This window comes from Salvelinus alpinus, chromosome 16 (assembly GCF_045679555.1).
Source record: "Salvelinus alpinus chromosome 16, SLU_Salpinus.1, whole genome shotgun sequence".
NCBI lineage: Eukaryota > Metazoa > Chordata > Actinopteri > Salmoniformes > Salmonidae > Salvelinus > Salvelinus alpinus.
Window position 1 is genome coordinate 20,059,058 of NC_092101.1, and position 12,175 is coordinate 20,071,232.

Genomic DNA, 12,175 nt, shown 5'->3' on the forward strand with positions numbered 1-12,175 from the left:
CCACGCTCAAGGTCCTAAACGATATCATAACCGCCATCGATAAAAGACAATACTGTGCAGCTGTATTCATCAACCTGGCCAAGGATTTCGACTCTGTCAATCACCGCATTCTTATCGGCAGACTCAACAGCCTTGGTTTCTCAAATGACTGCCTCGCATGGTTCACTAACTACTTCTCAGATAGAGTTCAGTGTGTCAAATCGGAGGGCCTGTTGTCCTGACCTCTGGCAGTCTCTATGGGGGTGCCACAGGGTTCAATTCTCGGCCGACTCTTTTCTCTGTATACATATACAATGATGATCTCAATGATCAATGATGTCGTCGCCCCCCCCCCCCCCCTACACTGCTGCTACTCTCTGGTTATTATCCAACTTTAACTCTACCTACATGTACATGTTACCTCAATTACCTTGACTAACTTGTGCCCCTGCACATTGACTCTGTACCAGTATCCCCTGTATATAGCCTCGCTACTGTTATTTTACTGCTACTCTTTAATTATTTGTTATTTTTTTACCCAACACTTATTTTTCTTAAAACCGCGTTGTTGGTTAATGGCTTGTAAGTAAGAATTTCACTGTAAGATCTACACCTTTTGTATTCGGAGCATGTGACAAATACATTTTGATTTGATCAGGTAGGCCTATTTTATGACGTTTCCACTGGATCAGAGCATGACATTTGAGTGGTTATCGAAAGGGAGAGAGCTAGAAAGATTTTTCAAATACATTGAGGAACAAAGCATTGTCGTTCTCAATGGGTGTAAAAACAGACTTTGTTTGCTTGATGTTTGACGTGAAGAAAACATTACTTTGAGAAGCTCCACAGGTCATTAGTGGAGGTGCGTTAAGCCAATCAGAAATACTATCAGTTTCCCAAATGGGCACATTTATATGCCTACATTTGTGTGCAGGCCAGGTAGCCTATAGGCCTACTTCTATGCGTGTGCCTACTTCTATGCGTGTGCGTCCTTACTCAACATTGACAGGGGCGCTCCTAACAAAAGACTGACTAAATTGACAAAACTCATAAATGTAATGAAATAAACCAAAACTTGTTTTTCACAAGTGTAGCATAGGTTGTGCACTCTGCAAACACCCGTTTTAAAGCTAGTTTCCTGCAATTCTACACATTTTGGCATGGCTTATGCAGTGTTCTTATGCTATCTGAGTGACTCAAGCATTATAACAAAATCAATGGGGGCCCCATGCCATGCCATTTTTTAAATTTTAGATTCTCCCTAATGGTCTAGTTTTAATTTTGTGATTGTTAGTTCTCAAAGATGTTATTTAAAAATATATAACTCCATTATCTTTTCTACATACATACTTTATATCTGGTTTTAGTAATTTAAGTTTACGCTGAAAACGTTTTACCGACCACTGCTAAATTAATATAGGGGAAACACTGGCCTGGCATTGTGACGGCATGTACTGTATGTGGAGCTTGTCAAACCAGTCAGGGGAAAGATCACAGCTGCTAACTCGTTCACTCTCTCCTTCTTGTTGCTCTTTTTAGCACTCTTTCTTGTCGCTATACTTTGCTATTTTTTTCTGTCCTCCTACTCAGTTCTGTTTTTCTCTTGTCTTTTTGCTTTCTGTTTCTTTACCCCTTTATATTATACTTCCTGCTTTCTGTCTATTTCTCTCCTTCGTGTCTAAAAAGTTATGAATTTTGGATCAACTGAAGAATTTCCTATTAATGAGCCAGTGTCTGTAGAGTGAAGCCCCAGACACGAATTTCACTGTTCAATCATGTGCATATTTTTGGCCCCTCTTTTTTAACCACAATGACCACAAATGAGACGGGACAGGAAAAGTATGTCTGCCTGTAGCGCTTCCAAGTGTGTTTCTGTCACAAGAAGGCTAATAGGCCTAGCATATCATTTTAGAAATGTTTTGATATGCATTTTCTTGCAAATATCCCATTGATAATAGCCTCTTTATGCCTATGTGGTTAATGCACATGTAGAATCAGCCTTGAATCATCAGTCACATGGGGACAAAAGTGAAGGATCCAGACAGAGAGTGACCTCAGTGTGATCTGTAATGTCTTCGTGTCTAAGTAGCATGAATAGTAGGTGTATTATTTTCATGGTCAGTTAAAATGCAAAGTCACACATGATATCACAGCATAGTTGTATGCAGTACAGCAGTATCTGGTCTGATATGTCAGCTGATGAGTGTGTGTTTTTGCCTCAGGTGTTCCATGCTCATTCAGTTGCCCAAAATGGTAGTGGTCATTTCCATGTAAAAGGACTAGGGCTGTCAAATGATTAAATAATGAATCTAGTTAATGGCATTAGTTAATCGCGATAAAGCGCAATTTTTTAATTTGCTCATGTGGACCTAAATAAACCATTTTCCATTTAAAAACCAGTGCATTGGGTTATAGGCATACTACAATGAACAAAAATATAAACGTAACATGCAACAATTTCAAAGATTCTCCTGAGGTACAGTTCATATAAGGAAATCAGTCAATTGAAATATATTCATTAGGCCCTAATCTATGGATTTCACATGACTGAGAATACAGATATGCATCTTTTGGTCACAGATACCTTAAAAAAAGGAAGGGGTGTGGATCAGAAAACTAGTCAGTATCTGGTGACCACCATTTGCCTCATTCAGTGCAACACATCTCCTTCACATTGAGGTGATCAGGCTGTTGATTGTGGCCTGTGGAATGGTTTCCCACTCCTCTTCAATGACTGTGTGAAGTTGCTGGATATTGGCGGGAACTGGAACACGCTGTCGTACACGTTGATCCAGAGCATCCCAAACATGCTCAATGGGGGTTACGTATGGTGAGTATACAGGTCATGGAAGAACTGTGACATTTTCAGCTTACAGGAATTGTGTACACATCCTTGCGACAGGTCTGTGCATTATCATGCTGAAACATGAGGTGATGGCGGTGGATGAATAGCACAACAATGGTCCTCAGGATCTCATTACGGTGTCTCTGTGCATTCAAATTGCCACCTATAAAATAAAATTGTGTCCGTAGCTTATGCCTGCCCATACCGTAACGCCACTGCCTCCATGGGGCACTCTGTTCACAATGTTGACATAGGGCAAACCGCTTGCCCACACAACGCCATACACGCTGTCTGCTATTTGCCTGGTACAGTTGAAACCGGTTACGACACCGAACTGCAGTCAGGTCAAGACTCTGGTGAGGACGACTAGCACGCAGATGGCCTTCCCCGAGACGGTTTCTGACAGTTTGTGCAGAAATTCTTTGGTTGTGCAAACCGACAGTTTCATCAGCTATCCGGATGGCTGGTCTCAGATGATCCCGCTTGTGAAGAAGCCGGGTATGGAGTTCCTGGGCTAGCGTGGTTAAACGTGGTCTGCGGTTGTGAGGCAGGTTGGACGTACTGCCAAATTCTCTAAAACAACGTTGAAGGCAGCTTATGGTAAAGAAATTAACATTCAATTATCTGGCTACAGCTCTGGTGGACATTCCTGAAGTCAGCATGCCAATTGCACCTGTGTAATGATTATGCTGTTTAATCAGCTTCTTGATATGCCACACCTGTCAGACAGGGGTGGATTATCTTGGCAAAGGAGAAATGCTCACTAACAGGGATGTAAACAAATTTGGGATGTAAACAAATTTGTGAGAAATAAGCTTTTTGTGCATATCGGACATTTCTGGGATCTTTTATTTCATTTCATGAAACATGGGACCAACACTTTACATGTTGGGTTGATATTTTTCTTCAGGTTACACTACCGTTCAAAAGTTTGGGGTCACTTAGAAATGTCCTTGTTTTTGAAAAAAATGCAAATTTCTTGTCCATTGAAATAACATCAAATTGATCAGAAATACAGTATAGACATGGTTAATGTTGTAAATATTTTAACGGCTGATTTATGGAATATCTACATAGGCATACAGAGGCCCATTATCAGCAACCATCACTCATGTGTTCCAATGGCACGTTGTGTTAGCTAATCCAAGTTTATTATTTTAAAAGGCTAATTGATCATTAGAAAACCCTTTTGCAATTTTGTTAGCACAGCTGAAAACTGTTGTTCTGATTAAAGAAATAATAAAACTGGCCTTCTTTAGACTAGTTGAGTATCTGGAGCATCAGCATTTGTGGGTTCAGTTACAGGCTCAAAATGGCCAGAAACAAATAACTTTTTTCGGAAACTTTGTAATCTGTTTAGAGCCAGTTTGCCCAGTTCTGTATAGGAATATTACACAGCGTTGTACGAGATCTTCAGTTTCTTGGCAATTTCTCGCATGGAATAGCCTTCATTTCTCAGAACAATAATAGACTGACAGGTTTCAGAAGAAAGGTCTTTGTTTCTGGCCATTTTGAGCATGTAATCCAACCCACAAGTGCTGATGCTCCAGATACTCAACTAGTGTGTAGAATAATACCCAAATATGCAAAGAAGGATATCACATATCTATAACTTTTGTGTACCTATTCAGGATACATCACCATGAAGAGATTCATTCATAATTATGCATTTATATGTAATACAGATCAGGGACCCATGATGAAATTCCGTTACTGCAATTCCGTTACTGGGTGTAAATCCACTTCACTTACTGTAGTTCAATAACCAAAATAGTTTTTTTACAAATTTAATGTGTCATACCTGACACGCCATTTTTTCTACAGACATTGTTGAATCTTAATTCAGAGCAGATATTTAAGAGTTTTTGGAAAACGTGGGCACAAAAAAACGGAGGGAGATTTTACCGACATCCTGTTATCAAACTTTGTGTCTTGCACATTTCTTCCAGTAAATGTGTTTTATGTAAAATGTTCAGTGTAAATTGATAAAAGTAGTCCTTGAGCATAGAGTTGGTTTGTTAAACTTTGAAATCAGTGTTTTTTCTTTGGCATACATTTTAAGTGAAAAATCTGTGAGTCAGTGTGTTACGCTCATCGTTAGAATGAGACCAAGGTGCAGCGTGGTAGGCGTACATTTTTTTCTTTATTCAAAATGATACCGAGAAACAACAAAATAAGAAAACGAACGTAAAGCTATATGCAGTGCAGAAAGCAACTACACACAAACAAGATCCCACAACTGAAGGTGGGAAAAAGGGCTGCCTAAGTATGATCCCCAATCAGAGACAACGATAGACAGCTGCCTCTGATTGGGAACCATACCCGGCCAACAAAGAAATAGACAAACTAGAATGCCCACCCAAATCACACCCAGATCTAACCAAATAGAGAAATAAAAAGGCTTTCTAAGGTCAGGGCGTGACACAGTGCAATTACGTTTTTGTGGAATTGCCCTAGTGTGGTTGTGTTGATCACAGTTGTTCATAGAAACTCAGTGATTATTAGTTAATATCTATTGATTCTTGGACCTCAGTCTGATTCCCTTCTTTGTCCTCCAACCATCACTCAGTTGTTTAAAATATTTTTGACAAAGATCTCGGCTTTTCCTTTAAATTGGTAGTAGCTTTGGATTTGTATGTGAGCCTGCGTCGTGTAATTCCTTTCAGAATGGTATGCATACAATATGTGACAGTCGTCTCACAGGAAGTAGTGTTAACGCTGAGCACACTTCCTGTGCTGTGATGACTGTCCTGTCACACGAGGGTTGGCGTTGCTGTGAAGTCGTCTGACCTGCCCTCTTTCTTCCTGGAAAGAGCCCCCCCTGGGTTTTGGCAGTGACTCACCCACTGGTTGATTATGGCAGTGAACCCCAGGGAAATACTTAGACCACACTAAAGTAGGCATCAATGAAAAAGGCTTACACTTTTTATTTTTTAACGTTGTCTTTCTAGCAGCTAAAGATTTTCACTAATGTATGATCTGTTCCTTCCTGTTGAAAATCCACACTTTTAGAATTGTAGATACATGGTGATCTGAAATGCTGTCAGCTTTTTTCATACCTTGAGTTTAATCAACACTATCAGCCCTCATATTAAATTTGAAAATTGATATTGGCAACTAACATCATCATTCTATTTGGCATGTGCCACCACCTGGTATTCATCAGGACCACTTGAGTTTCATCTCTGGTTGAATCCTCACCACACGATAGAGGATGTGTTTGGGCCTGAGTGTCTGATTGGCAGCCAGATAGATGAGCTTTGTGGTCACTGATGTCTCTGTCTGCTGCATGTTCGTTCACTCGCTGAGCTATCTGGCTCTAGTAGTTTCCTATGTTGCTATGATCCCCTGGGGATGGGTTTTGCAGTACTGGTGAGTTATACATGAGTTTGATTGGCATAAGACTGTTGAAATATATATGAGAATAATTAGATCTACACTACATGATTAAAAGTATGTGGACACCTGCTTGTCGAACATCTCATTCCAAAATCCTGGCCATTAATATGGAGTTGGTCCTCCCTTTTGCTGTTTTAACAGCCTCCACTCGTTTGGTAAGACATTCTACTAGATGTTGGAACATTGCTGTGTTGACTTGCTTCCATTCAGCCATAAGAGCATTAGTGAGATTGGGCACTGATGTTGGGCGAGTAGGCCTGGCTCACAGTTGGCGTTCCAATTCATTCCAAAGGTGTTCGATGGGGTTGAGGTCAGGGCTCTGTGCAGGCCTGTCAAGTTCTTCCACCCCGATCTCGACAAACCATTTCTGTATGGACCTCGCTTTCCTGTTTAAGCATGTCAATGCTTCTGTGCACCAAGGGCCTTCCCCAAACTGTTGCCACAAAGTTGGAAGCACAGAATCGTCTAGAATGTCGTCGTATGCTGTAGCGTTAAGATTTCCCTCTGGAACTAAGGGGCCTAGCCCGAACCATGAAAAACAGCCCCAGACCATTATTCCTCTTCCTTCAAACTTTACAGCATAGTTGCCTATGCTGCTTGGCCATGGAAAACCATTTCAGGAAGATCTCGACGAACAGTTCTTGTGCTGACGTTGCTTCCAGAGGCAGTTTGGAACTCGGTAGTCAGCGTTGCAAACCGAGGACAGACGTGTCCCATTCTGTGAGCTTGTGTGGCCTACCACTTCGCAGCTGAGCCATTGTTGCTCCTAGACGTTTCCACTTTACAATAACAGCACTTACAGTTGACCGGGGCAGCTCTAGCAGGGCAGAAATTTGACGAAATGACTTGTTGGAAAGGTGGCATCCTAAGACGGTGCCACGTTGAAAGTCACTGAGCTCTTCAGTAAGACCATTTGACTGCCAATTTTTGTCTATGGCTATTGCATTGCTGTGTGCTCGATTTTATACACCTGTCAGCAACGGGTGTGGCTGAAATTGCCGAATTCACTAATTTGAAGGGATGTCCACATACTTTTGTATATATAGTGTATGTTTTCAAGAGAGTTCTGAATAAACAGATATTGGAAGGCCTATAGAAAAAGATCAATAACATTATTTATCATGTTGCGTGTTCTACACATTTTCCTTCCCAAGAAAATTGCAAGAAATTACCGGGCTTCCTGATATTCCTGTTCAAAGTGCATATGCTATTTAAAAGCATATAATACCTGCAAATTTTGTCATTGTTGATGTTGCCTAGTTTTAACAGGCCTATGAAGCACTGTTGGCCGATTGGTCAAATATTATGAAGTTATTACAGTCTAGTGAAAAATTACAATTTGTTTTAGCCTACTTTTGTTACCACATGAACTGCAATTAAAGGTTGCTTGTACAGTTTCACCGTAAACAATGGGTGCACTTTGAATTAAGGGCGACTTTGTGTAAGTAAATACGGTAAACTACAACAACGTACACACACACACACCTTGTGTTGATTATTGATTATGCTGAGAGCAGAGAATGCCGAATGAAGACCGATTTAGACATTGATTGCATATCATTTCCATTTCACGTCATGCTGTTCATAGAAATAATGTATTATAATATACAGTTTTTTCGCAATTATTTATCCCGGGAAGGGGAGTGGGTTTGGATGGAAAATCCCAGTAAATTTTGGTAACCCAGTTCCAACCATTAAACCCTATTCTTGACTGATGTGTTGTATTCCTGTCTGTTACAGCTCTTCAGTGTCTGGATGCTGTTAAGCCGTGTGTGAACAATGCTACGTGTGCCACCTTCACCAACGGGACAGGGTACTGCAGGTAAGACTGGCTTGGCTGAGGAGGAACCCCTCAGCTGATTGTTGAGTCCAGGACTAACCCAACCCAAGGGATACATCAAACCCCAACTTTCCACAGGCACAGGGAACACTGACTAATACCAATACTGAGAGCACCACCAACATATATACTTATACCTCCAAAGAGATCTCGGGGGATCTCCCAAGTTGTTGTTGCCAAATTAATAAAGACTCTGCCACTGTATTCATTGGTAACACTATCATTCACTGTCTAAATCCAGATAGGGTATTGCTTTTTAATGTTGGGGAATTCCACATTAACAGAGTGACACTGAGACTGACTTTTCACTTTAAAATGTATGTGAAACAGAAACCAATGATTGCAAAGTTAAACACTTTCCACATAAAATTTTACAAAAACACATTTACTTGAAGAACAGTGCAGATGCAAAGTTTGATAATAGAATACCGGCACGAACAGCACTAACAGTCATTCTGTTACCAAACCTTGCATCTGCACTGTTCTTCAAGTTCTTCTCTTAACACAGGGGCCCCTCAGGGGTGTGTCCTCAGCCCTCTGCAGTACTCCATGTTCACTCACAACTGCGTGGCTTTGTATGACACCAACTCCATCATTATGACCATCCTGTGTCACTTTACTTGGACTAAGAAAATACACTTTATGACACTGTCAATAAGCATTATGACCAGCATAATCATATAAGCCAGATAGGCCTATCATGTACATGTCCTTACGTCAATCATCAGTCAAAAAGAGGGTGTCTTGTCCTGCTCCTGAAATGTGCATTAGGGTAGGTGCATGTCTGACATCAATGTGTGCGCAATTACAATGGTAATTTAATATGGTACATTTCAGTATATAACATAAACATACTGTTGACAAGTAGGTTATGGTGTAATGGAATGTTTTGCCTTGTGTGGTAGGTTTTGTGAGTTTTGACACTCTTATGTAGGTGTCATAACCAGCCATAAAATAATGCAGGTCTAAATATATTTTGTGACAGTGTTATGACCATATTATGACAGGTTATGTCAGCTGTTATGACATAATGACATTGTATTGACTGTGTCATAACGTGTTAGGTGGCTGGATGTCAAGTACAGTGCTACCTAATTTTCATTGGAAATTGTTAAGTAGACCTTTTGCATAAACAAACCATACAACTTAAACTTTGCAATCATTGGTTTTTATTTTACATACATTTTACAGTGAAAAATCTGAGTCTGTCACTCTGTTACCATGGAATTGCCTTGATCTTTAAAGGTCTGTAGTTATTTAGGTTTGTCATGGCATAGGCCTAAGCCTAATTCCTTTGAAAGTGCTTGTAATTATGACCTTAGCAGAGAAATAACAGATACTCCCAATCTGATCACCAATTATGGAAGCACACAGCTGGGTCATAAGCCTATTATGTTTCATTTAATGGTATGTGAATCACACTCTGTTTCTGTTCCCAAACCTGTGGGATATGAAAGGTTTTTTTTTTTTTCAAAATAAATAGAAAACATCTAGGCTATAATCAATGTTTGCAAATACACTACATGACCAAAAGAATGTGGATACCTGCTCGTCAAACATCTCATTCCAAAATCATGGGCATTAATATGGAGTTGGTCCCCCCCTTTGCTGCGGGAACAGCATCCACTCTTCTGGGAAGGCTTTCCACTCGATGTTGGAACATTGTTGCGGGGACTTCGATGGGCTTGAGGTCAGATCTCTGTGCAGGACAGTCAAGTTCTTCCACACCGATCTCGACAAACAATTTCTGTATGGACCTCGCATTGTGCACGGGGGCATTGTCATACTGAAACATTAAAGGGCCTTCCCCCAAACTGATGCGACAAAGTTGGAATCACAGAATCGTCTAGAATGTAATTGTATGCTGGAGTGTTAAGATTTCCCTTCACTGGAACTAAGGGGCTTGGCCAAAACCATGAAAAACATCCTCAGATCATTATTCCTCCGCCACCAAACTTTACAGTTGGTGCTATGCATTGGGGCAGGTTGCGTTCTTTTGGCATCTGTCAAACCCAGATTTGTCGGTCGGACTGCCAGATTGTGAAGAGTGATTCATCACTCCAGAGAACGCGTTTCCACTGCTCCAGAGTGCAATGGCGGCGAGCTTTACACCACTTCAGCCGACGCTTGGCATTGCGTGCGGTGATCTTAGGCTTGGGTATGCGGCTGCTCGGCCATTGAAATCCATTTCATGAAGCTCCCGACGAACAGTTCTTGTGCTGACGTTGCTTCCAGAGACAGTTTGGAACTCGGTAGTGAGTGTTGCAACCGAGGACAGATGATTTTTACGAGCTACACATTTCAGTACTCGCCGGTCTCTTACTGTGAGCATGTGTGGCCTAACACGTTGCGGCTGAGCCATTGTTGCTCCTAGACATTTCCACTTCACAATAACAGCAGTTACAGTTGACCGGGGCAGCTCCAGCAGGGCAGACATCTGACCAACTGACTTTTTGGAAAGGTGGCATTCTATGACGATGCCACGTTGAAGGCCATTCTACTTTCATTGTTTGTCTATGGCTGTGTGCTCGATTTTATACACGTGTCAGCAACGGGTGTGGCTGAAATAGCCGAATCCACTAATTTGAACTGGTGTCCACATACTTGTGTATATATAGTGTATGTTACTCTACAGGTGCAGGGAGTTCATTGTGTGTCCTCCCCTGGTCTAGAACATGACACTGACCTTGGTGTAGCTTTTTACCATCAGTGGTTGTAATGAGAACGACTAGGAGGATATAAGGGAAACGAAGGAAAATAACACTGAACTTGAGTCAAACACACTGGTTTTAAGGGTGACTATTGAGTAACTGGCATTGACTGCCCCAGAGGGAAGTTTCAACATTCGAGTTTGTCCCTCTTCTCTATTATCTAAAAATATAAATGTACTCCTTTGTCCCATATTGAATGTCTATGATGATAACGGTAGCAGCAGAGTTGAGTATGTGAAGGCTGAGGGGCCTGGCAGCGGTCTGCACCTCCTGAAGAGAGGAGTCTTTCAGTCCAAGGCCAGTCAGGTGACCGAGAGCAGGGCAACTGTTAGACTGATTAACCAATCAGTCTATGTGCCGTCGTCACACAGTCACGGCTCCTTCCCGCCGGCCGACCTCAAAAGAGTCATTGTGTGAAAATCCCATTATGTATTTATTAGACTTCCAACATATTAAAAAGCAAGCAGTGAAAAATAAACAGCGACCTTCCATTCCCCCTCAAGACATGTGTAATTATGGACTGTAGAGCAGCCCAGGGGTGAGAGCGATAATTATGATGACTACTGTTGTGTTGACATGCTGTCTTTTGGACAAGGCCGGACACCGGCAGGGGACGAGGGAGGCAGGCTGAAATGTGCTTGAAGACGATTGATGGCTAGCCGTTGGCTTTTGTGCAAATGGAACAGGAGGATACAGAGAAGGGAACAGGAGGATACAGGAGGATACAGAGAAGGGAACAGGAGGATACAGATAAGGAGATAGGGACACATTCAGCTGATGCTTAGTAATGCTTTTTCATTGAGGTGACACCCAAGCATTCCTCTCTGTCTATCTTTTTGCTTACTGGGAACGTATGAGAGAGATGAGTCTGGAGGGAGAGGCTGGCTGGCTGGCAGAGCAGAGTCTGTGAGGGAGGGGCTGGCTGGCTGGCAGAGCAGAGTCTGGGAGGGAGGGGCTGGCTGGCAGGCAGAGTCTGGGAGGGAGAGGCTGGCTGGTTGATTGGCAGAGCAGGGTGTGTTTCAGCTGTTGGACCGGTGGGACTACAAACCTTCAGCCAGGGTGTGTGAAAGAGGCGTGTGTCACCGCTGTGTGTTTTGTGTGTCGCCTGTCCGTTGAGCCTGGGCCCAAGTGTACCTATATGTCACAGCACAGTGTTGATCTTAACATTTAGAAAACATAAGCTACGCTAGACCAATAAGGCCCAAAGAGAATGGCCGTTGGATGATGTTCCTGTTTTTAGGAACATTCACAAGATACTAGAGCCTAGTACCTGAGCACAGCAACCCTAGGGCGAGAGTGATGGCATCCAAACTTTTTTTCTTTGCTGAACAAAATCCCTTTGTCTACTGCAGTGCCATGGTGCAAACTGATTATTTCTCCTCTCGCTCTCTTGCTCTCCCG

The 12,175-nt window shown here is 42.0% G+C and overlaps 1 protein-coding gene across 1 annotated transcript in view; it reads left to right on the forward strand.

The window, feature by feature from the left end:
• Positions 1-12,175, forward strand: part of notch2 (notch receptor 2) — a 56,076-nt gene that overhangs the window by 13,901 nt on the left and 30,000 nt on the right. The window contains exon 2 of the mRNA XM_071345290.1: positions 7,964-8,045. Coding sequence (XP_071201391.1) covers positions 7,964-8,045 — 82 coding nt within the window. The remainder of the gene's footprint in view (positions 1-7,963; positions 8,046-12,175) is intronic.